Raw genomic sequence first — 24,646 nt, forward strand, 5'->3', positions numbered from 1 at the left:
TGTGGGGCTGGCGCGGGATCGGGCAGTGTTTCGTTCTGCTGTGCGTGGGGTAGCTAGGAGTCGGAAACGACTTGAAGGCACTTAACAACAACAACAACAGGGATACTGCCTAGAAACTCAAGGAGAGGTCACTATGAGTCAGAGACTCATAACAACAACACCTATAGCTGACAACTTTCTAATTGATAAGGGCACTTAGCATATTTCTTAGATTCTGAGTTAAGGTCCCAATATTCCATCACTCAGATGTATATATTAACTCCTGACCTTTTTCTTTTTTAAAGCTCTTTCAATTAGACTGTATTAGCAACCACTCCACTATGAATAAATTTGTCATGTGTATTCTTAGCAAATTCCACTCTATAATCACAATGTCACAAAATTCTACTATCTTCTCATACCTTTATTTGATCCTTGTTTTTCAGTTTATCACAGTGGTCCCATCTCTACCTAGGTCATCATATCTTTTTCATCATATTCTCTCATCAGAGATTTGGCAGCCCAAATTCAGTAACACAGTTGTTTTCAAAATGGGTCCCCCAGTGCCTTATGAACCCATGGAGTATGGTCAATCAACACAGTGCTGCTTTTAGCTACTTTACACACTGGGTTCCTGCCACTAAAGAAGATGGATATCTATAACAATAGAACAATGAACTAGATGTGCTATTCATAGGACCGGTCCATGTCCCTAGCCTGCCTTAAGGAAACTTGCTCCAACTATTAACTCCTCTGAACAGGCAGCAATGGTTAATCCCTATGCTACCACATGAAATTATCTTCTTTGAGTCACCATTGATATATCTGTGAGTGAGCACCTTTTCAAAGCCAGAGGTGCCAAACTCAAGGCTGGACTGCGACCTACAACGTGGCCTATGGCAGTTCAGTGAGTTATTTGGTATGGCCCTTCTAGCCATTGTCCTCCATTTTGTGATGTACTGTAAATACTAGTCTCTATGCTCTAGTAGTATAGTGCCGAAGGCACTTGACTGCTAACCAGAAGGCTGGTAGTTCAAACCCACCAGCCACTCCTCAGAAGAAAGGTTGGGCAATCTAAGCTGCTTGGAAACCCAAGGAGGCCTCCCTATGAGTCAGTCATCTCGAGGGCACATAACAATAACAACAATATGCTTGTTTAGGGTGTGACGTCTTAAGTCCCTTGCTGGAAGGTGTGACTCAAGTCACCACACTTAGCTTCCTTGTGGGTATGTATGTGAATATTCCAGGAAAGTTTTTCTCTTGCTCTGGCCCTGTCTTTGGTTTGTCATCAACTCACCTCTGGACTTGTGACAGCAGCCAGTTATCTTCTATTGATTTGAGTTTGCCAGCTCCTGCAACCAAAGGAGTTGGGGGAATCCTCCAGACCTACCCAGACTTGGGACTTGCAGCCTCCCAGCCTCACTACCACAGTGTGAGCCGCTTTCCTGGAGTTTGTGAGTTCTGTGAGATGTTACAGCAAAATAAGGAATCCTAAGACAGGAAGGAGAGTACTAAGGGGAGGAGGAGGAGTTGATATCAGAGATGATGGAGTGGCACATAAAAACCCAAATCTACCACCATCGAGTTCATCATGACTCAGAACAACCCTATAGGAGTGAGTAGAGGCCTGCCCCGTAGGGTTTCCAAGATTATACTCTTTATGGAAGCAGACTGCCATATCTTTCTCCCATGGAGCAGCTAGTGGATTCAAACCACCTTTTGGTTAGTAGCCTAGTGCTTAATCACCACACCACAAGAAAGCGAAACTAGGAGCAGACAGAAGCTATGAAGAAGATACACACGCTAAGTGGGTAAACCAATCAAAAGCATGAAAAAAAAAAAAAAAAAGACAATTAGAGGATACATTTTTTTTTTAACAAAGAAGCTTTGGTTGTTATTATTGTTGTTGTTAGGTGTCATCCCATCATCTCCAACTCATGGTGACCCCATGCACAGCAGAACGAAACATCGGCCAGTCCTGAGTCAGCTCGTGATTCTTCATATACTTGAGCCCATCACGGCCGCCACTGTGTCAATCCATCTCATTGAGGACCTTCCCCTTTTCTGTCGACCATCCACTTTAGGAAGCATGACATCCTTCTCCAAGGAATGGTCTCTTCTGAAAACATGACCAAAGTATGTGAGATGAAGTCTGGACATTCTCGCCTCCAAGGAGCATTAGAGCTGCACTTCCTCTAGGACAGACCTGTTAGTTCTTTCAGCAGTCGATGGTACTTTCAGCATTCTTTGCCAACACCACAGCTCAAACGCATCAATTCTTCTTCAGTCTTCCTTATTCACTGTCCAGTTCTCACATGCTTATGAGGCAATTAAAAATACCATAGCTTGTGTCAGGTACACTTTAGTCCTCAAGGAGATACCTTTGCTCTTCAGCATTTGAAAGAGGTCCTTTGCAGCCGATTTGCCCAGTGCTATATGTCGTCTGATGTCCTGACTGCTGCTTCCATTGGCGTCGATTGTAGAACCAAGCATTGTGAAGTCTTTAACAATTTCAATCTTTTCTCCATTTATTGTAATGCTGCTTATAGGTCCACTTGTGAGGATTTTTGTTTTCTTTATATTGAGATGTAATCCATACTGCAGACTGTATTCTTTAATCTTCATCAGTAAGTACTTCAAGTCATCCTCACTTTCAGCAAGCAAAGTTGTGTTGTCAGTGTATCGCAGGTTGTAAATGATTCTTCCTCCAATACTGATGCCACGTTCTTCTTCATATAGTCCAGTTTCTCAGATTATTTGCTCAGCATACAGATTGAATAAGTATGGTGAAAGATGCAACCCTGACACACTCCCTTATTGATTTTAAACCATGCAGTGTTCCCTTTTTCTGCTTGAACGACAGCCTCCTGGTCTATGTACAGGTTCCTCATGAGTACAATTAAGTGTTCTTCAATTCCCATTCTTCTTAATGCCATGCACAATTTTTTATGATCCACACAATCAAATGCTTTTGCATAGTCAATAAAACACAAGTAAACACCTTTCCGGTATTCTTTGCTTTGAGCCAAAATCCCTCTGACATCAGCAATGAAATCCCTCGTTCCATGTCCTCTTCTGAATCCAGCTTGTACTTCCAGAAGTTCTCTGTCAATATACTGCCACAACCATTTTTGCATTATCTTCAGTAAGATCTTACTTGCATGCGATATTAATGACACTGTTGATAATTTCCACCTTCTGTGGGATCACTTTTCTTTGAAATGGGTACAAATATGGATTTCTTCCAGTCCATTGGCTAGGTAGGATATTCAGGAAGGATATATTCAAGGTCATATTTTGGCTCTTGTGGACTTGTTTTAATTGTCTTCAACTTCAAGCTGAACTTGTATATGACCAGTTGATGGTCTGCTCTACAATTAGCTCCTGGCCTTGTTTTGGCTGTAGATATTGAGCTTTTCCAACTCCTCTTACCACAGATGTAGTCAATCTGATTCCTGTGTACTTCATCTGGTGAAGTCCACGTGTATAGCTGCCATTTGTGCTGCTGAAAAAAGGTATTTGCAATGAATAAGTCACTAGTCTGGCAAAATTCTATCCTGCGGTCTCCGGCATTATTTCTATCACCAAGGCCAAATTTTCCAACTACTGGTGAGTCTTCTTTGTTTACAATTTTTTCATTCCAATCACCAGTGATAAGCAACACACCTTCAATGCATGTTCAGTCAATTTCAGACTGCAGAAGTTGATAAAAATGTTCAATTTCCTCATCTTTGCCTTTTGTGTTTGGTGCATAAATTTGAATACTGTAGTATTAATGGGTTTTCTTTGTAGGCGTATGGATATTATCCTATCAATGACGTCACTGTACTTCAGGACAGATCTTGAAACATCCTTTGTGATGATGAATGCCACGCCATTCCTCTTCAATTTGTCATTCCCAGCGTAGTAGACCATATGGTTGTCTGATTCAAAATGCCCAAAACTCATCCATTTCAGCTCAGAAATACTTATCATATCAATCTTCATGAGTTCCATTTCATTTTTGACCACTTACAATTTTCCTAGATTCATACTTTGTACATTCCACGCTCTGATTATTAATGAATGTTTGCAGCTGTTTCTCCTCAATCTGAATCGCGCCACGTCAGCACATGGAGGTCCTGAAAGACTTACTTTATCCCTATCATTAAGGGTGGTTCTACTCTGATGAGGCAGCTCTTTCCCAGTCCTATTCTGAGTGCCTTCCGGCCGAGGGGCTCGTTTTCCTGCATTGTGTCAGACAATGTTTCCAAGCTATTCATAAATTTGCCCAGTAATATACCAGACACTGTTTAGCTGCTATTTGTAAGGTTTTCCCTGGCCAATTTTTGAGAAGTGGATGGCCTTATCCTTCTTCCTAATCTGTCTTAGTAAGCTGCATTGAAACAGGTGTACCAACTCTGCTGGTGTCTGAAACACTAGTGGCACAGCCTCAAGCCTCACAGAGATGTACAAGCCCCACAGGATGACAAACTGACAGACAAGTTTGTCTCCCTTAGCTGCTGGAAACCTCTGCGCCCTCCTCTTACCTAATTCTTACCTTAAACCTGACATTTTGTGGTCCCCAGCCTCCTGCCCCTTACCTTGATCCTGCCGCTCCTGTGGTCCCTGGCCACTCCACTCCCTTCCTTTCCTGGTTCTAGGGAAACTTCGAGTATGGCGCTAAGAATGACTGCTAAAGTTTCTCAGACTCTCTATTATAAACGGCCTCTCAGGGCCTGTCTGCTTCTACGATTCAACACTTTCTTCAACAAAATAAAATTAATGACAAATTTAAAAGAGCCAATGGTCACTGGAGATCTAAAATGGGCACTGGAGATCATGATGAAAGAACTCAAGAACCCTGAAGAGTAGGAGAAACAGAAGTGATATTCAAGATAATTACTAGCAAAAGATAAGGTCCAACCTCATCAGTGGCATCAGTAGGAGGGTGCAGGGGTAGGAACCACATTGGGTGACACTGTTAGAGGAAGTGACACCAAAATGACTATAAAATTTTTGTGCAGTATTCTAGCAGAAAATATTTTTTATGAAAATATACCTGTAATTACTTATAACAATAAAAACATGTTCATAATCCCAGTTTACATGTTTCAATATACCTAACCAAAAAAACAAACTCACTGCTGTTGAGTCGGATCCGGCTACAGAAGTAGACTGCCTAGTCTTCCTTCCGAGGAGTGGCTGGTGTGTTTGAACTGCCAGCCTTCTGGTTAGCATCAAATGGCTAAGGCACTACACCACCAGAGTTCCCAGGCTAAAACTCTATGCTAAATTACTTTTTGATCCTTCTAATGTGATCCCAAGGAGGGGTCGCTATGAGTCGGGGCCGACTTGATGGCAAACAACAACAACAACAACAACAACACGTGATCCCATTGGAATTGTCATTATTACTCAATTACAATGATGTTTCAAACAACACAGTTTTATCTGCTTCTGAGACAAGTATGCACTGTTGTTTTCATTGCTGCTGGTCGTCTTATACTCACTGATTTTGTCAAATTTCCTGGTGTTTTAGCTACAATATTGGGGGTATGTAGTACTCTGGAACCTCTCTTTTTAGAGAAAGAAGTAGTAACTAAAGAAAAAAGAAAAAAAAAAAGACTTCTTCTCAGTTACTGACAATGTAACTAATAATGTAATTCAATGTAGAAAGATTTTACAAAGCAATTTTGTTAGTATTACTGTAATCTAAGAATTATTACTTTTAAGTAATTTACAATGATATTTACCACATATTATTCTATGACTAAAATTGATAATAAACATTACTAAGAATTCTGTATGGTCTGGTACAGGAGGAGGTCCATCGACAGGGAAAGCAACACCATGCATGAGTCACTGTACTAGGTGACAGACACCAAGCCTAGTGATGTTACAGAACCCACAGAAACTAGCTGTACCAATTGGTCCAGGCATACTGGTAGAGTATACTAGTACATACTATTTGTATATTAGTACTGGAGTTTCATAATTCACATTTTCTTATATCATTTTCAAAAACACCTCTGGCACAACCAATCAGAAGCATCTCAATCTATTTTTCCCTTTTTGTCCCAAACTCTATTAAATATAAAGACACATATATTATGATAGCAATCTATTACAAATTATCTTATGGATTGTGGTTATCTCAGATAAACACTAATGAATAATTTGCACATTATCTTGGGTAAATAATTCCAAGTAATTTACACATCTATTTATTTACTTTACAAAAATATGTATTTTAAACAATCCCAAGTGTCTTTTCTGCAAAGCCACTGATTATAAGCTCCATAGCACTTTCATTATGGAAATATTTGGAATTAAAACAACTTCATTATTTTAAGGTCCATTTTGACCCCCCTCGCCCTGGTGGTATAGTGGGTAAGACATTTTACTGCTAACCAGAAGGTTGGTGGTTCAAACCCACCAGCCACTCCTCAGAAGGAAGATTGGGCTATCTACGGCCATACTGATATGGCCTTGGAAACCCAAGAAGGGGTCACTATGAGTCAGATTCGACTTAATGGCAGTGAGTTTTTTGAGTTCTCTTAAAGCACTTGATAATTTTAATTTTTCACTTCCATGTTTTGTTTTTGTTTTTGAACACATTCTTCCTTATTTTATTCCTTATATTATTTATTTTAGGAAGCAATTCAGTATCTACTATTTTCCAGATAAGGCCTAGGGAGCAAATAGTATAGAAAAGAAAGATAAGAAAACTATTATAGATCAATGGGAATAATGTCATAATACAGGTATTTGCATGGTGGTCTAGAATCATGGAGGCTTTCTGTAGAGCTGATGTTTTATCTTCATCTTGAAAGACAATGAAGAGTTTGCCAGAAGAATAAAGGAAGAATGTATGCAATTACGGTCCTTGAAAAAGGAAAAGAATATGACACATATGACATATATCTGAGAAGCACTTATGGTGTAGTACCTAAGGCATTCAACTGCTAACCAGAAGGTTGGTAGTTTAAAGCCACCAGCTGCTCCTTGGAAGGAAGATGAGGCAATCCACTTCCATAAAGATTTACTTTACTGCCCTGGAAACGAAATGGGGGTCACTATGAGTCAGCATAGACTTGATGGCAGTGTTTTCTTTCTTTCTTTTTTTTTTTTTTTTAATGGCACATACCTGGAACCCAAGGTATATATGATTAAACAATGGAGGTAGTTAGGGGAGTCAGAAACATAGAGCAATCTTGATTCTTGATTGAGAAGGACTTTAAAAGCTAAGCTAAAGAATATGAACCTTATCCTGTGGAAAGCCACAGAGCAATGCTATCCAATAGAACTTTCTGCAATGGGAACATTTTAAATAATTCTGTCCAACACATGATAGATATTAAGCTCTTAAAATGTGGGTAGTATGTCTAAGGAAAATAATTTTTAATTTGTTTATTTTAATTAAGTTTAAATGAGGAATTCATTTCTCTGAATCAGGATTGTGGTAAAGAATACTGAATGTACCACAGTCCGCCAGAAGAATGAACAAATCTATGTGGAAGAAATACAGTCAGAATGGTCATTGAAAGTGAGGAGGTGTGACTTTGTCTCATGTACTTTGGACATGTTATCAGTAGAAACCAGTCCCTGGAGAAGGACATCATGCTTGGTAAATAGAGGATCAGTGAAAAAGAGGATGATTCTAAACAAGATGGACGGACATTGTGGCTCCAACAGTGGGCTCAAATACAGCAATGATTTTTTTTTTTTAATTGTTATTTGGGTGAAAGTTTACAGAGCAAATCACTTTCCATACAGCAGTTCACATACACTTTGTCTCATGACATGGTTTACAATTTACCCCGATGCAACAGCTCCCTGCCCACTTCCTTCTGATAGTTACCTCATCCCTGTGTCCTTCCCTCCATGCACTCCTGCCCCTGAACTGTCTCCCTGTGCATACACAGCCCTTCTATTCTCCCATGATTGTTCTCTCCAAGGAGTGTATCAACATCAGGTACATGTTCAACTCTTATACCTGTCTTTTCTTTGGCTGGAAGCCACAGATATAGGTTCAATTCCAGACTAAAGGGCAGCTAGGGGCCCTAGTCTCAGTGATTCCACAGGGCTCTATCAGACCAGCAAATCTGGTCCCCCTTTTTTTTTTTTTCCCAAATGATTTTGAGTTTTGTTCCACATTGTTCTCCCTCTCTATCCAGGATCTCCTACATAGATCCCCCTCTGAGTGGTTGACAGTGGTAACCAGGCACCATCTAGTTCTTCTGGTCATGAGACCAGTCCTATAGGCTGCAAATCGCATGGTGTACCTGTCACTTGGACTAATTGTTTCTGTGAATCTTTGGTTTTTCTCATTCTTCTTTGCTTTGGATAAGGAGGGACCCATCGTTGCATCTAGACGGCCACTAGTAAGGTTTTAAGATTCCAGTTGCTACTCGCCAAAGTAGGATATGGAACAATTTTTTGGGTAGTATGTTATGTCAATTGAGCTTGATGTCCCCTGTGACTATGGTCCTGAGCCCACAGGTTCAACTACTCACTCCCTCTGGGTAGCTGGCTATGGCCAAGAAGTGACTACAACCTTGTTCCTTGTCAGCTCTACTATACATCTGAGAATTCTTACAGAACATACATACATGCTTGTAGAACCATTGTCTGCCAACCCTATACATGGTCTTGAATACACTCCCCGCTGCATAGACATATCTAATAGTTCAGCCTGTCCACCCATCTATCCACCTATATACCCATGTTTGCCTTCACTGATAACACAGTACTGTATATGCAAAAGGGTCCTCTTTGTTGTCTGTACCTCCCTTATATCTCTCTGTGTCTTCCTCTTCCTCAATGCTACCATGTTGATCACTCACATTTGCTACATTGCCTTTCTCTTCACCCAAATCAAATACAACAATGATTTTGAGGATGATACAGGATTAGGTGTTTCATTCTATATAGTACTTTTGGTGGCCACAGATGAGAACCAATTCAATGGCACCTAACAACAAGTTTAAACGTAACAGCCACATGTGGCTAGTGCTTATCCTATTGAACAGCACAGCCATAAAGGATTATGAGCAGAAACATGCCACGATCAGATTTATATTACAGAGGGAACATTAAGGGTTCAGTATGGAAGAAAAATGAAAGAGATATCTTTTGAATATCTCTTTTGAAAGAGAAATTATTTTGAATGATATGTTAGTCAAATGATAAAGCCCTAAACCAATGTGATGTCAGTGGTGCTCATAAACTGATGACTGATTCAAGAAATATTTACAAATTAAAACAGGATGATTGAATGTGGATGGTACATAAAAAGGAAAGGCCTGGGATGGCTCAAGTTTCTACTTTAAGAAACTATATGTATGGTGAGTCCATTCACCTTATGGAAGTATAGGAAACAGTATGTTTGGGGATAAAAATTATGATTTTAAGTTTTAATGTTATGAATTCGAATCACTTGTGGATCATTAACTTAATTTGTGCAGTAACCAATTGACTGGCTATATATGTCTGAAACTCAGAAGGCAACTAGCAGCTTAGAGGTAGTAAAGTGATGAATTTTAGATGAGATGACATGGAAAACATAAACAGTCAAAGCACAAGGATTAAAGAAAGGGCTCAAAGACATGGAAATTTTGGGAGGTGAAAGTCATTCCTTTCCATGAGCATTTAATGAATGAATGCATTCCATTTTCCAAAAGCTGGGCTGAGCTTTAATGACCAAACATAAATAACATACAGGCCTTGACTTCCAGAAGTGACATCTCTTTTTTCTTCTTTCTGTTAGGACTCCTCTAAGAGTTGTAGAGGAGTCCTAATAGAAAGAAGAAAATCAAAAGAGATGTCCCAGAAACCAAAGCAAGAAATAGTGTATTGATCATCATAGAAAAGTGTCCATGAAATTTAAAACAATGTGGTCATTAATTATGCTCTGCAAAAAACAGTTTTAGAATGGTGCAAAGAGAAGTCAGACGGAAGCAAGCTACAGATTGAACGAAAGGTGTGGACACAGGACATTTTCACATAGGATATCTCTTCCTCCTGCCCACACTGTTCCTACCACATGAATTTATTCCCTCTCTCTCTTCATATTATCTCCATGATCTTCCTTTCCTACACCTTCATTATTCCTTTCTTTACTGGCTCTGTTCTGGTTGCCCAGTGCCACTCTGATAGGAATATACCACAAAAGAGATGGCTTAAACAAACAGGAGTTTATTCTTACAATTTTGGAGGCTTTAAGTCCAAGCTCAAAGTGCCAGGCTCTAGGGGCTTGGTGAAGGCCCCTCAACCTTGGGCTTCAGCTCTGCCACTTGCCCATTGAAGCTGGAGGCTTTGCTTCACTCAGACAGCTGTTGGCTTCTGAGGCTGACAAGTTCAAGGCTGACAAGTAAAAAGGCACATTCCTGATGTTCCAAACAACATGGCAGGCCACTAATTCAAATACAGATGAAGTCCCAAGATTGGCAGGACATGGCAGGCTGTTGAACAACAACTTGGTTACATGCAGGGTTTAAGTGTGCCAAAGTAGCATAGTGCCTAAGGCACTTGACTGCTAACCAGAAGGCTGGTGGTTCAAACCCACAAGCCACTCCTCGGAAGGAAGGTTGGGCAATCCTACTTCTGTAGTGATACTGCCTTGGAAACCCAAGGAGGGGTCACTGTGAGTTGGGGCCGACTCGACGGGAAATAATAACAACAACAACAACAAGGCTAAAGACCACTCCCAAAGCTGTTTCTTATATACTGGAAGCAGACCACGTCCCTAAAGCAGCTATTCAGCTCCTTCAGCAAATTTCACCATAGAGTTAATTACCAAACTCCCCATGGGGAATAACTACAACCAGCTGCCCAGCCACTCAACCAGGCCCAGCCAAGTTGACAACAACCTTAACTACCACAGGCTCTTTTCCTACTACCAGCATTTATACATCCTCAAATACTGCATTATGAAATAGACATCCTTTCTACTCACCCTCCAATACATGCCTCTGCCAGCAGAGCCAACATTGCAAACAGTAACCAAAAAAAAAAAAAAAAACATCCAAAGAAAAATAGTCATTTGAATGTAGATTCAATCCAGGGCAAATTCTTAGATGAGTCATAAGAACAGAAATAAAGATTTCAATCTTTCACAGAAATACGATCGTTTTCTATGATATTAACCGACTTTTCAAATAGTTACTATGGGAATATGATTCAAGGGCAGTGTCCTCCCACTAGCTTCATTTCCTGACCCGATATTTTTTCAAAGTTTAATTTATTACCATAAAAAGCAACAGCACTCCTCCACTAGATGTTAAGTTTCTTGAGGACAAACATGACATCTTAGTTATCTTTGAAATCCCAATACGGAAGATGTCTTTGAAACCCCAATATTGTGAACTGATTTGAGCGGGTTTAAAATTGGTCCATATAACTCTTCTGAGTAGATCATGACATAGTCTATACTTAGCACCATTCCACTAAGAACTCTCCTACATGCAAGTGGTTTGCCTTAGGGGGCAGCCAAGTAGGGCCCAAGGCAGACAAAGACCTGCACAAATAGTCTCATATATTTACTCCATACAGACACAAATTCATATGTGTCCCACGACATGAAAAAGAAAGCATCACCAACAAATTATCACTTCTTTACTTTTACTTCCTAGAACCTCATCTATATCTAAATCTACACCTATACAGAAATAAAGAGAGAATAAAAGGACAGCTTTGGAAGCACTCTTAGAAACCTCAATGATGCCTGTATTAGGGGAGAAAAAGGAGATAACCAGAAGAGATGAGAAAAAATATCAGAAGAAAATTAATAACCACTATTACCACTAAAATTTATTGAGTAGTTATTGTGTACCAGGGACTATGCTAAGCACTTCAAGCAGATCCTTAAAACAGTCCTTTCAGGCAAACACCATAAATCTCTGTATTTTACAGAACCTGAGCTTACCTCAGAAATGTTATGTAACTCCTTGAAAGGTACATAGCTAATGTTGTGAAGCAGCAATTAGAACTCAGGAAATCTGACTTCCCTGCCCAGCTAAACTGAAATGGGATAAGGAACAAAAGTTAATGAAGGAATCATCTCAAGAAAGAAATGATCATCAGTAACACATGTAGAACTGTTCAAAATGAAGACTCAAAAAAAAAAAAAAAAATCTACTGGATTTGGTCATTTAGAAGTGATCAATGACCTTACAGACTGCTGGTCTTTCAGGGAAGTTCAAGTTTCCTCTGTCTTCCACTTAGGAGAAGCTCTGGTAGTGTAGTGCCTAAGGCACTTGACTGCTAACCAGAGGCTGGCAGTTCAAACCCTCCAGGCACTCCTTGGAATATCTACTTCCATAGTTACACAGCCTCGGAAACCCAAGGAGGGGTCATTATGAGTCAGCTTCAATTCAATGGCACATAACAACAACCACATAAGGAGAGAGGAACAATGAACATAATCGGTCAAACTGTGTGGTGCTTTGAGCCAGTCATATGGAATGGAGCTTTAAACTGCTGAATTAAAAATTATCTAGCAATGTAAATAATGTTTCTTCTTCCCTGAAGCCTAGAGCAGTGATGGAGTAGGGAAGGGTACATATATGGATTTTGGTGAATGGCATCCATTTTCTTATAGTATCCCAAATACCTTTATTAGGAGCTCTGGTGGTATAGTGCATAAGGCATTTGACTGCTAACTAGCGATGGAGGTTCAAACCTACCAGCAACTCCTTGAAAGGAAGATTGGACAATCTACTTCTCTACTGACACTGCCTTGGAAACCCAAGGAAGGGTCATTATGCATCAGATCTGACTAAAGAGCAGTGAGTTTGGTTTGGGAGCTCTGGTGGCATAGTACCTAAAGCATTTGACTGCCAACCAGAAGGCTGGTGGTTCAAACTCACCAGCCACTCCTCAGAAGGAAGGTTGGGCAATCTACCTCCGTAGAGACACTGCCTCAGAAACCCAAGGAGGGGTTGCTATGAGTTGGATTTGACTCTACAGCATATTGGTATTATTGTTCCCACAATATATATAGTCTGGTGGCATAGTAATAATAATGATAACCCCGGCCAACAGGTGGGCCTCCCTTGGAATCTGATCCCTGAGCTAATAAATAGCCAGAAAGCTATAGCATACCCATGGAATGAAATTTCTGCAAAAATAACTCTTACTTATTTCTTGTCTCCTAAATTGCCTTGGTTCCTGCCTGTTACCAAATCCTAATTCTTCAGCCTGACTTTTTAGAGATGCCCAGTGTAAAAATGGCATGGTGGCAGCATAATCATCTGACCTCTTTGTCTGACTTCACAATGGGAGAGAATCAAGATCCATGGCTGATTTCTATGAGGTGGACGTCAAACATACATCCAACCCCCAACCTACGGCAATTCTAACACCAGCCATCCCTCTCATAGCACTCTCTACTCTGCTGCTGGGGGTGGTACTTCACTGCAGTGGCCACAGAGAACTCACAGACAATACTTATGATTATTGACTTTATTAGGGAAGTAACAGGTTACAATTAAGGATCAGGAATGGCTCAGGATATGTGTCCTTTGATCAGAACTGCTTCTTCTCAGCCAGGACACCAGGCAGGCCTCTCTCTGGCCCTTGACCTCTCAGCCCCTGTCCTGCTAGGACAAGTGTTATAAAGCTCTTTAGCTCCACACTAAATGTTTGGAGGCACTCCACTCTGCCAGCAAGTCTCCTGCCCCAAAGCACTCAGTTCCCATGCTCCATGGGTCAGCACACTCCATACAAGTTGCTTTGCTCCATGGACCAGGAAGCCTATAATGCCATCTTGCACTAGTCTCTTGGTTCTGCTGCTGCCAGCTCTCTGCCGCCACTTCTTGTCATCTCATGTTGTCTCCTGTGTGTAGGAGGGCCTCAGTGCATGCATCTTGGGTCCAAAGGATACATTTCACTTTTCGCTTTTCATTCTTGGTGGTACTGAGGTACCCTCTGCTCTGGAATTGGCTACCTTTTAAGCCTAGCAGATGACAAAACTAACCAATGCCCTCATCAGGGATCTAAACACCTGATCTGCATGGTCCCACCTCTACAAGCATGCCATGCACCTTATTTGCATTATTAGCAAACTGTCCAAGCCCCTTGGTGGGTCACAAACACCATATTTGCATAGACCCACCCAATCATTTGGTGGAGTTACAAACCATGGCTAGAAAGGCCATATAAAAGCTATCCCGCCATACTTAAATTCTACCAAATTCCTTTTAGATTAAGTGAGCCAGAGATGTTTCGTGTGTTTAACCAACAGTAATTGATACAAGCAATAATCTACTTGTCAATATCAACAGGAAGCATGAAGGTAAGGATATACAGGAAGAGAAAGATGACGGAGGTTATTATTGTTGAAAATCTAATAAAATAACAACTACTATTTTCCCTTCCTGAACACTTATTTTCTCAGCTTAATCAAACCTACCTATCTGTTCATTCACTAAATGTCTGGGTCCAAGCACTGTGTTCACAGATTTGAAAAAGGGATAAGTAAAATATTCACTGTTCCAGAGGTCTTTTTATGAGTCTTCTGCAGTAGAATCATTTCACACTGATTACTGCTATATCTGATTGCCTTGACACCTGACATTTTAGCATTTGACCATACAGCCAACATAACACTTTAAAATATTTTGTATTTATGAAAATAGTTTTGAAAAGTAAGGTTCATCTCTGAAAAGAGTATCAATTGCTTGAGAACTAGTAGTTGCTAAATCCATTTCCAAGCTTCTGGGTCTCTCTATATAAAGCATTCCATATATACTGCTCAATGAACCAAGGCCTGTTAGACTCATTAGGATACTCCATTTTCCAAGGATATAAAAAACAATTAGAACAAAAGCTGCAAAAAAAAAAAAGGACTTTTCTCAGCTTATTCATTGTTAATCCTCATCACAGGGCCTGGTAATAGCACACAGATGCTCAAAAATATTTACTGAATAAATAGTAGTGAATAAAAAATGGTTAAATAGTTAAAGTATTCTCTATCTTTTGACTAAATTTAGAGATTTCTATTGATGTCTTAAGATTTTACAAGTAGTGCTGAACCACCATATGTCTTCTGGAAGAAAAATAAATTCCTTAACTTAGATTCTTCTTAAGTAACCAGATGGGAGAAATATCATTAACAATCCCACATTCATGATTCATTAATGACTTGCTCCAGGAGAAGAGAGGTAGAAATATGTATGATCAGATTAACAGAAGTTGCTTAAAAATATCACCACTCCCTGACAATGTCTAGCAAATTAATAAAATCTTTAGATGAGGGGAGGGAGATAAGGGGTTGAGGAAGGATCGTAAATTATTTCAGCCTGACACAGATATGATCAATAAATACTAAGACAAGAGTCACATTTTTTTTTAAATAGTGAAGTTGAGTTGTTTTAACATTCAACAAAAATCATGTTTTAAATGAAAAGACACTGTGGATAATAGCCATGCAAATTCTTTTCCATAAACAAGCTGCTGTTGTTAGGTGTCACTGAGCCAGTCTCAACTCACAGCAACCCGATGTACAACAGAAGGAAACACTTCCTACCATTGTCACAATCATTTCCATGCATGAACACTGCCACTGTGTCAATCCATCTCATTGAGGATCTTCGCTTTTCCCTGACCTGCTCCTTTACCAAGCAAGATATCCTTTTCTAAGGAGTGGTCCCTTCTAACAACATAACCAAAGTATGAGAGACAATCTGGCCATTTCCACTTCTAAGGAGAATTCCAGCTGTACTTCCTCCAAGACAGACTTGTTTGCTCTTCTAGCAGTCATGGTATACTCAATATTCTTTGCCAATACCACAATTCAAATGCATCAATTCTTCTGCGGTCTTCCTTATTCACTATGCTATATATATTTGGGGCTAACAAAAGTACCATGGCTTAGGTCAGGCACACCTTAATCTTCAAATTGACAACTTCGGTCTTAAACACTTTAAAGAGGTTTTGTGCAGGAGATTTACCCAACGTCATTTGATTTCTTGATGCTGATTCCATGGGTGTTGACTGAGGATGCAAGTAAAATGAAACCCTTGAAACTTCAACCTATTCTCCATTTATCATGATGTTGCTTATTGGTCTAGTTATGAGGATTCTTTGTTTTCCTTATATTAATGTATAATTCATACTGAAAACTGTACTCTTTGATCTTCATAAATAAGCTAGCCATCTCTATATGCAATATTATTTTAAATAGGTTACTCTAGGTATTCACGAGAGACAACCTGGTGGTTATACATGTTGAGTCAATTCAGACAGAGTTGGGTTTGAATGTGGTTGTGCCAGGACCTAGTCAAGTGCCCTTGGGCAAATTAATCTTGCTTAGCCTCAACTTCTTCATCTCTGCAAAAATAATAATACCTACTTCAAAGGCTGTTGCAAGAATTAAATGGCAAAATGCACATAGAGTATTTGCCATCTAACACATCAGGAAGAAATTAGTAAATGTTAAAGTAATGAGACAGTGGAAGTGCCTGGGTGGCATAAATGGTCAAGCATTCTGCTGCTAATGAAAAGGTTGGCAGTTCAAGTCCATTGAGAAGAGCCTCAGAAGAAAGGCTTGGCACTGTATGTCTCAAAAACCAGCCACTGAAACTCTATGGAGCACCGTTCTACTCTGACACAGTGTCACCATGAGTCAGGATCAAAGCAAGGGCAACTAACAACGACAACGTGACAGTAAGTAAAATTTCAAAAACAGCGTTTCAGTTACAAAGAAGTTTCTTCTCAAGAAACCTAACTTTGTGTCTTAGCTTATAGGGTCATTAACCATTAAAATTAATTTGATATTTATTGTATATTTATTATAAGTATTAATAGGACTCAAACTTTAATATCTTTTTATAACATACTGAGCATCTTTTATTATCTGTGTAATGATTTCGTTAATGTCTCTCTGCTTTTCCAGTCTCTGCTGTGCCATGGAGGCAGAAATGTCTTTTTTGTTCACAAATGTACACCTAGTGCCCAGCTCTGGACAGATCAACAAATACTTACTGCCTGAATGAAGGCTTTCAAACCAAGTGTCATGCTCATCCTCACCATATAAAATAGCTTTCCATTTCACAGTAAAGATCTGAAACTGAGAGTTAAGTGACTTTTTAAAGACTGCTGTTGCTGTGTGCCATCAAATTGATTCTAACACCAACCCTACAGAACACAGTAGAACTGCCCCACAGTTCTACTTCTAAGGCTGTAATCTTTATGGAAATAGTCGGTCTTCCATGGAGTGGCTGGTGGGTTTGAACAGCTGACCTCGTGGTTAGCAGCCCAGTTCTTACCACTGTGCCACCAGGGCTCCTTTGCTAAAGATTACAGAGGGAAAAAGTGGGAGAACTGTAATGTGAGCCTCACTCTCCTTCCAGTATACCACATAGAGTACCAAATGACAAAGCTGCAGTGCCTTCAGCATCAAAAAAGAAATAATTTCCTGACTTTAAGGCAAGGGCCGTTATCCTCACAAAGTTATACCAGCAATTGCTTTTATATAATGAACATACCAAAATCCTACTGCCATTGAATGAATTCTGACCTGTAAAAAACAAAACCAAATAACCAAACTCACTGCCATTGAGTCATTTCTGACTCATAGCAACCCCCATTGGGTTTCCGAGGCTTAAATCTTTATGGAAGTAGATTGCCCCGTCTTCGTTCCATGGAGCGGCTAGTGGGTTTGAACCACCAACCTTCTGGTTAGCAGTCAAGTGCCTTACCCGCTATGCCACCAGAGCTCCTTAAAATGAACATATGTGCTAAAAATAACAACAAACCTGTAATTTTTTTCCCTGGCTATATGGATTTTGTTGTTGTTGTTGTTATGTGCCGTCGAGTCAAACCCGACTCATAGCGACCCCTCCTTGGGTTTCCGAGGCAGTATCACTACGGAAGTAGGATTGCCCAACCTTCCTTCCGAGGAGTGGCTGGTGGGTTTGAACCGCCAGCCGTCTGGTTAGCAGGCAAGTGTCTTAGCCACTATGCTACCAGAGCTCTAATAAGTAACAATCCTATAGCATAATTTTAAAAATAATAAAACAATAATAAATAATAAAAATATTATATGAGCAAATTTTCCACCCGTGGCCTTGTACATTTTACTGTGGAAAGAATGTCCTACACAGAGGAAGAAAATATTAATCTTAATGGAGATCTTCATACTTTATTCTATCAAGAAATAGCAATTAGCCTTGAATTTCAAAATACTCACTACTTACCTATACAGCAATTTAAAGAATTAATTTAGACTATTCATTAAGCAAGTATTTATTCAATGCCTACATGTACATAATGCTCAGCACTGGGGATACAATAATGAATATGACATACAAAGAACCTCAATATATTGTTAATTTTAGGAAGCTTACTCTGTCCGTACTGTGCTCCTTGCACTTACTTTTCATTTTTTACAGAGACTCTGACTGTTCTTTGGACTATTTTCAGACTCTAAGGTGGAAGTTCAGAGAGGCAAGACTGGGCAATCTACTTCCGTAAAGATCTACTGCCTTGGAAACCCAACAGGGGTCACTACAAGTCGGAATCAATTCGATAGCAGTGGTTTTATTTTGCTGTTGTTGTTAAAATGGAAGTTAGTTTAGCCACATATTAATTATCACTGAATTAGATTACAACAAAGCAATTTGAAATTTTCATGGAATTAAATGTAATATAATTTTACAAGTAAATATTCTCACTGTCACCTCCTTGGTCAGTTAAAGATATTAAGATTTTGGCTCACTCTTCCTCATTGGCAAAAATAACTAATGCTGGGGTGCTATCATACGTACTTTGGAAATGGGGATTAAAATGAGCATTAACTGAAATAAAGATGAAAATCATAACATGGAAGCAAAATACATCAGTTTTGAATACTGTCCAGACACCGTTAGCATTAATGAAGCTTTTGATGTCAGGGAGCCAAGTAATTTTAGGACTTGGACTGCATGAATGTGTTAGATGCTGTTAAAGAATGCAGCTTTTTTTAGCCATAGTTCAGAACTTGGCTGTTAACTACACAACATGTTACTGAGTCATCTAATAGAATCTGACTGAAAAGACTATACCATTTCAAGCATTACAGCAATGAAAACAGAAAATCAAAGACAATAATCATCTGTATACAAGCACATAAAGAGGGGGAAAAAAAAAAGGGACATGCCAAAAAAAATTATAAGGTCCATATATAAGAAACAATATACTCAGAGCATGTTGGATATCTAAGAACTATACAGACAACTATAAGTAACACTCAATTATATAGTGAGAATAGAATTTGTTTTAATTTTCTTTAATATTTTTTATAACAAAAAGAAAGTCAGTTTGGTGTTAAGATGTCTTCGAGAACTCCCAAATATTTTCTAAATTCCTCTTTAACAGAGGTTCCCGGACTTGCTGACGTAAATAAACCAATCATTTCTAGTTCAAATAATACTGTTTATAGTAGTGGTTCTTGTTTATAGTAGTGGTTTAGCCTTGGGATTCCTTCATTCTCAAAAACTGAGGACCCCAAAGATCTTTTTGCATTTGAACTATTTACATATCAACATCATACATATTAATGAAACCTGAGAAAATTTAAAAATATTTATCAATTGCTTTAAAATAACAATAAATCCATTCCATGCTCAAACAGCTTTACAACTTGTGAGGTACCACACAGTCGATTCTGACTCACAGCAGCCCCATGTGACAGAGTCGAACTGCCTCACAGGGTTTTCTAGGCTGTGATCTTTACAGCAGTAGACAGCCAGGTCTTTCTACCACTGAGGGGCCTGGTGAGTTTGAACCGCCAACCTCTCAGCTAAGAACCAACCAAGCACTTACCCGTTGTGCTACGTGGGCTCTTTATAAAAATATAAAATATAAAAATAACTATTATCTCAAAAAGAAAAACCATGTTGAGAAGAGTAGTATTTTATGCATTTGACATGTCTCTTTAATGTATGACTTGAGAGAAAACAGCTGAGTTTCACATCTGCTGCTTCATTCAGTCTTTTGCAATGTGTTGTCTGGTTGAAGGATAATGAAGAAAATCCAGCATCTCATAGATAAAAACTTTGAAAACGGAGGAGCATTTAACAGCCTTTTCAAATATCAGTGGTTAATCTTTTTTTGACACTACAAAAAGTTCCTTTAAGATTAGTAGACTCTGAAATGCTATCGATGAACTTTTTGTACTCCATTACAAACTTGTAAGAGAATGCATTATTTTGAAAATACTTTTCACCTTGCAAATCTCCTGAAGAGGTCTCAGGGACTACCCTCCCCCAAGGTTCTCTTCACTGCCCATTGACAACCATAGGCTAATGCTGTACTTTTCATATCAGCTATTTAAGCCAACTGATGTAGGTTTTACATTCATAATAATAATTAATAGACATGTTTAAGAGGAAACTTTTTAAATAATTTTAAAATGTACTAAATAATAGTACAGAGACTAGGTAGTTATAACAAAAAATATAAGAGAGTAGTTTGGTAAACAAAGAACCAGTCTAATTCTGCATACCTACCCCTACTTATCGGAAGGAAGACGGGGCAATCTACTTCCGTAGTGATACTGCCTTCAGAAACCCAAGGAGGGGTCACTATGAGTAGGGTCCGACTCAACGGCACATAACAACAACAACAACCCCTACTTACAGAAACTGCCAAGACAGCTGTCCATGAGCTCATTTCTTGGCTGAGTACTTGGCTTTATATGTCAAATCCTCAGAGAGGGGGTCCCAACTAACCCACATTAAAAAAACGCAACCATTAAACATTCAGCAGCTAAGGAAAAGGTTGGTGGTTTGAACCCACCCAGTAGTTTTTCAGGAGAGAGAGCTGGTGATCTGCTTCCAAAAAGATTACAACCAAGAAAACTCTACGAGGCAGTTCTACTACGTCATATGATTTGGAAAAGATAGGCAACACCCAGCAAAAATTACAGATTTTTAAAAATCAATCTTATTACATTGTTATCATATTTTAATATCATGATTAATACTATACAACAATTTTACTTCAGTGACAAGGGGATGTATCAAATATAAGTTATTGATTACAACAACAAATATCACTAAATATATATAGCTTAAATAATTCCTTGTCTACTTGCTAAGGTGGTGAAAACCTAAGTGACAATCAAGTTTTCATTTACAACATAGTATTTTCAATATTATAGTCTGCTTAATCAAAAAGTTGGTCATATATGAGCCAGAACACAGATACCTCTCTCCAGCCACTCCTCAGAGGGAAGGTTGGGGAATCTACTTCCATAGTGATACCGCCTTGGAAACCCAAGGAGGGGTTGCTATAAATTGGGTCCCACTTGGTGGCAAATAACAACAACAACATATATACAAAGTAATCAGTGGACTGTACAATTGTATATATGATTAGACCTCATGTGGTACCAGGCAAATCATTCTGCCTTTCTTGGGCATATTTCCTCATTTATAAAGTAAAATGTGTCATTCAAGTGATAATATCTGTTCTAAATCTGAAAGTTAAATGATTCCATAATCTATCATTCCTTAGGAAATACAGGTTCAAAAAGCTATATTATTTTTTGATAAATTTAAACTTTTAAATGACTTAAAGAATTAATATTTAAAGATGAATACGTTTTAGAAGGGTTTTTTTCTGTGTGAAATATCTAACTTATTCATTTACTAATCCAGAGTTTTGTAAGTAAATTTAATCACAAAAGCCAAACCAACTGTCACTGAGTCGATTCTCACTCATAGTGACCCTACAGGTCAGGTATAACTGCCCCACATTGTTGTTGTTGTTTTGTTGTTATGTGCCTTGGAGTCAGACTCAACTCATAGCAACCCCTCCTTGGGTTTCTGAGGTGGTATCACCAGGGAAGTAGAATGCCCAGCCTTCCTTCTGAGGAGTGGCTGGTGGGTTTGAACCACCAGCCTCCTGGTTAGCAATCAAGTGCCTTAGGCACTAAACCTAAGTGGATAATTCAAAGTGTAGCTTAACCTAAGGCATCTGGCCTACACCCAGAAGATTTCAATATTAAAACGACCACTTTGAACTAAAACTAGCCCCACCACCCAAATTTAACTTATACTAACACAGTAAACCACAAGTATATCTTACTTAAACCTAAGTTACATAGATCTTAAACTTAGGTTTAAGTGAGATACACTCATAGTTTTGTTACTATATTAAACATTTCCTCCAATATTAAAACTTGATTAATATATCTAACATAATTTTTCTTTCCTTTATCAGATCAGTTGACCACCTTACCATGAAATTTTATATTAAGTGAAACCTAATTATTGTCACTGTACCACATTAATCAGAAACGTTTAGCATTCATTCTTTGTGGCACAAAGTATTTCAAGGCAAAATGTTATCAATTGCATTAAAAAAAAAAAAAAAAACCTCACTGCCATCGAGTAAACCCACCAGCCGCTCTGCAGAACAAAGACTGGGCAATCTACTTCGGTAAAAATTACTACCTTGGAAACCCAATGGGGTTGCTATGAATCAACTCCATGACAGTGAATTTTTTTGTTTATGCAACTGATAACATTTTGCTTTGAAATACTTTGTGCCATGAAGAATGAATGCTAAACGTTTCTGATTAATGTGATACAATGACATATATTAGGTTGAACTTAATACAAAATCTTTCACTTTCCTAGGTTTAAAAAAAAAAAAAAGTGAAAATAGGCAACTTTGTATGGTACAACCTAATTACTTGTATGACAGATAAGAGACCAATAATGAAAAACAGTGCTGGTAAAGAAGAAACTTTCTTTTTCTAAATTTTATAAGGGAGCTCTGGTGGCATAGTGATAAGGCATGTGACTGTTAACCAGAAGGCTGGCGGTTCAAACCCAACAGCCACTCCTCAGAAGAACGTCTGGGCAATCTGCTTCCGTAGAGACACCACCTCGGAAACCCAAGGAGCGGTCGCTATAAGTCGGATGCTAAATTTTATAAATACAATACCTATGATAAAACACTTCTACATTACTATTAACCCACTCAAATAAATCTTATTTCTTACTGACAGTATTGTGCAACGGATTTACAACTCCAAATAAATAGGAAACCTGCCTTCAAGACGTTTGCATTCTGAAAATAAAATAAAATGTTAGGTACGCAACAATATATAGCATCTAAAGGGAGAGTATCACGAGATAAAAAAACAAAACAAAACTCACTGCCCTGGAGTCAGATAAGACTCATAGCGACCCCTCCTTAGGTTTCCGAGGCAGTATCACTATGGAAGTAGATTGCCCACCTTCCTCCCGAAGAGTGGCTGGTGGGTTTGAACAGCCACCCTTCTGGTTAGCAGTGAAATGCATTAGGCACTATGCTACCAGAGCTCCGTATCACGATGTTGTTGTTGTTGTTATTTGCCGTCGAGTCGGCCCAACTCATAGCGACCCCTCCTTGGGTTTCCGAGGCAGTATCACTACGGAAGTAGGATTGCCCAACCTTCCTTCCGAGGAGTGGCTGGTGGGTTTGAACCGCCAGCCTCCTGGTTAGCAGTCAAGTGCCTTAGGCCCTATGCTACCAGGGAGGCGGAAATTGAGGAGAATACAAGATTACTTCCAGCTCAGGATAAAGGTTCCCTTTAGGCAGGCCTCAAGCAACGTCAAGAGATTTGTTAAGCGGAGTAATATTTTATAAAGGAAATGGAACAACTCGCATAGTAATGCAAAACTTGACCTTTTTCACAGAGGTTTAAGTTCACGCTCACACGCTGACTCAGGCAGGCACTCCTCTTACAAGGGACAAAGAAGAAGCATTGGAGGGTCACAGTAACCTGGGTCGCTGGAGGGAAAATTAATAGGCGGCCCCTCTCAGGCTCGGGGGGGCGGTGCTATAGAGGCCTAGACTCACCTTACTGTCCGGACGACGAAATATACCAGCACGGCGCCGCTAACCACCATCAACACCGTCAGGGCCCGCTGGGTCATGGGCTTGTCGCCGGGATTGGGGCTCACAGCAAGGCCGCCGCCCACTGCGCCTCCTTCTCCGGCCTTCTTTTCGTGGTCCTCCGCCACAAGCCCCACCCGGGGGGTGCTACCATTACCACCCTCGGCAGCCCGAGGCCCCGCGGCCTCGGCCGAAGCGCGGGCCCTCGGCTGGGCAGCGGTGGAGCCCGGCGGCAGCGACGACGGTGTCTGAGGCCGGGGGTCAGGTGGCCCGGGGCCCGGTGCGGCCTCGGCCGCCAGCAACAGCACCACCATGGGCCCGCTCAACGCTGGCAGCAGCAGCAGTAGCAGGAAGGCGGGGACCAGGAGATGGCTGAAGCAGCAACAGTACGGGGTTGTCATCGTCCCCGGACCGCCCTCTCAGCACGTAAGAGCGGCCGGGCCTGCGGCCCTGACTCTAGGAGGGATCATCGGCGCTGGGGAAGACTAGAATCCTGGCCTAAGGAGCGGTGGTAGCAGGTGGTAAGAGGCGGTAGCGGAGGCAGCTGCCGGAAGAACCGGAAGTTCGCACATCTCGGCAGCCACTGCTGCTACGGACGCTTTCGGTTGCCAACAGGTGTGGGCGGGCCACGTCCAGTGACGTCAGTGACTCTGGGAGGAAGGCGCGCGGGCTCTCCTAGAGGAGCTGGATGTCTGGGCGCTGAGTACGGTGTGCTCCCTTCTTTATTTCGTGGCACTTGCCTGCTAACCAGACGGCTGGCGGTTCAAACCCACCAGCCACTCCTCGGAAGGAAGGTTGGGCAATCCTACTT

General features: G+C 40.1%; 1 protein-coding gene across 1 annotated transcript in view; it reads right to left on the minus strand.

Moving 5' to 3' along the window:
- The window catches only part of FAM174A (family with sequence similarity 174 member A), a 36,550-nt gene extending 12,314 nt beyond the window's left edge, over positions 1-24,236 (minus strand). Inside the window, exon 1 of the mRNA XM_007956929.1 lies at positions 23,800-24,236. Within this exon, the coding sequence (XP_007955120.1) occupies positions 23,800-24,236 (437 nt within the window). The remainder of the gene's footprint in view (positions 1-23,799) is intronic.
- Between the last annotated feature and the right edge of the window lie 410 nt (positions 24,237-24,646).

This window comes from Orycteropus afer, unplaced genomic scaffold (assembly GCF_000298275.1).
Source record: "Orycteropus afer afer isolate SDZICR_OR568_19922 unplaced genomic scaffold, OryAfe1.0 scaffold00688, whole genome shotgun sequence".
NCBI classification, from domain to species: domain Eukaryota; kingdom Metazoa; phylum Chordata; class Mammalia; order Tubulidentata; family Orycteropodidae; genus Orycteropus; species Orycteropus afer.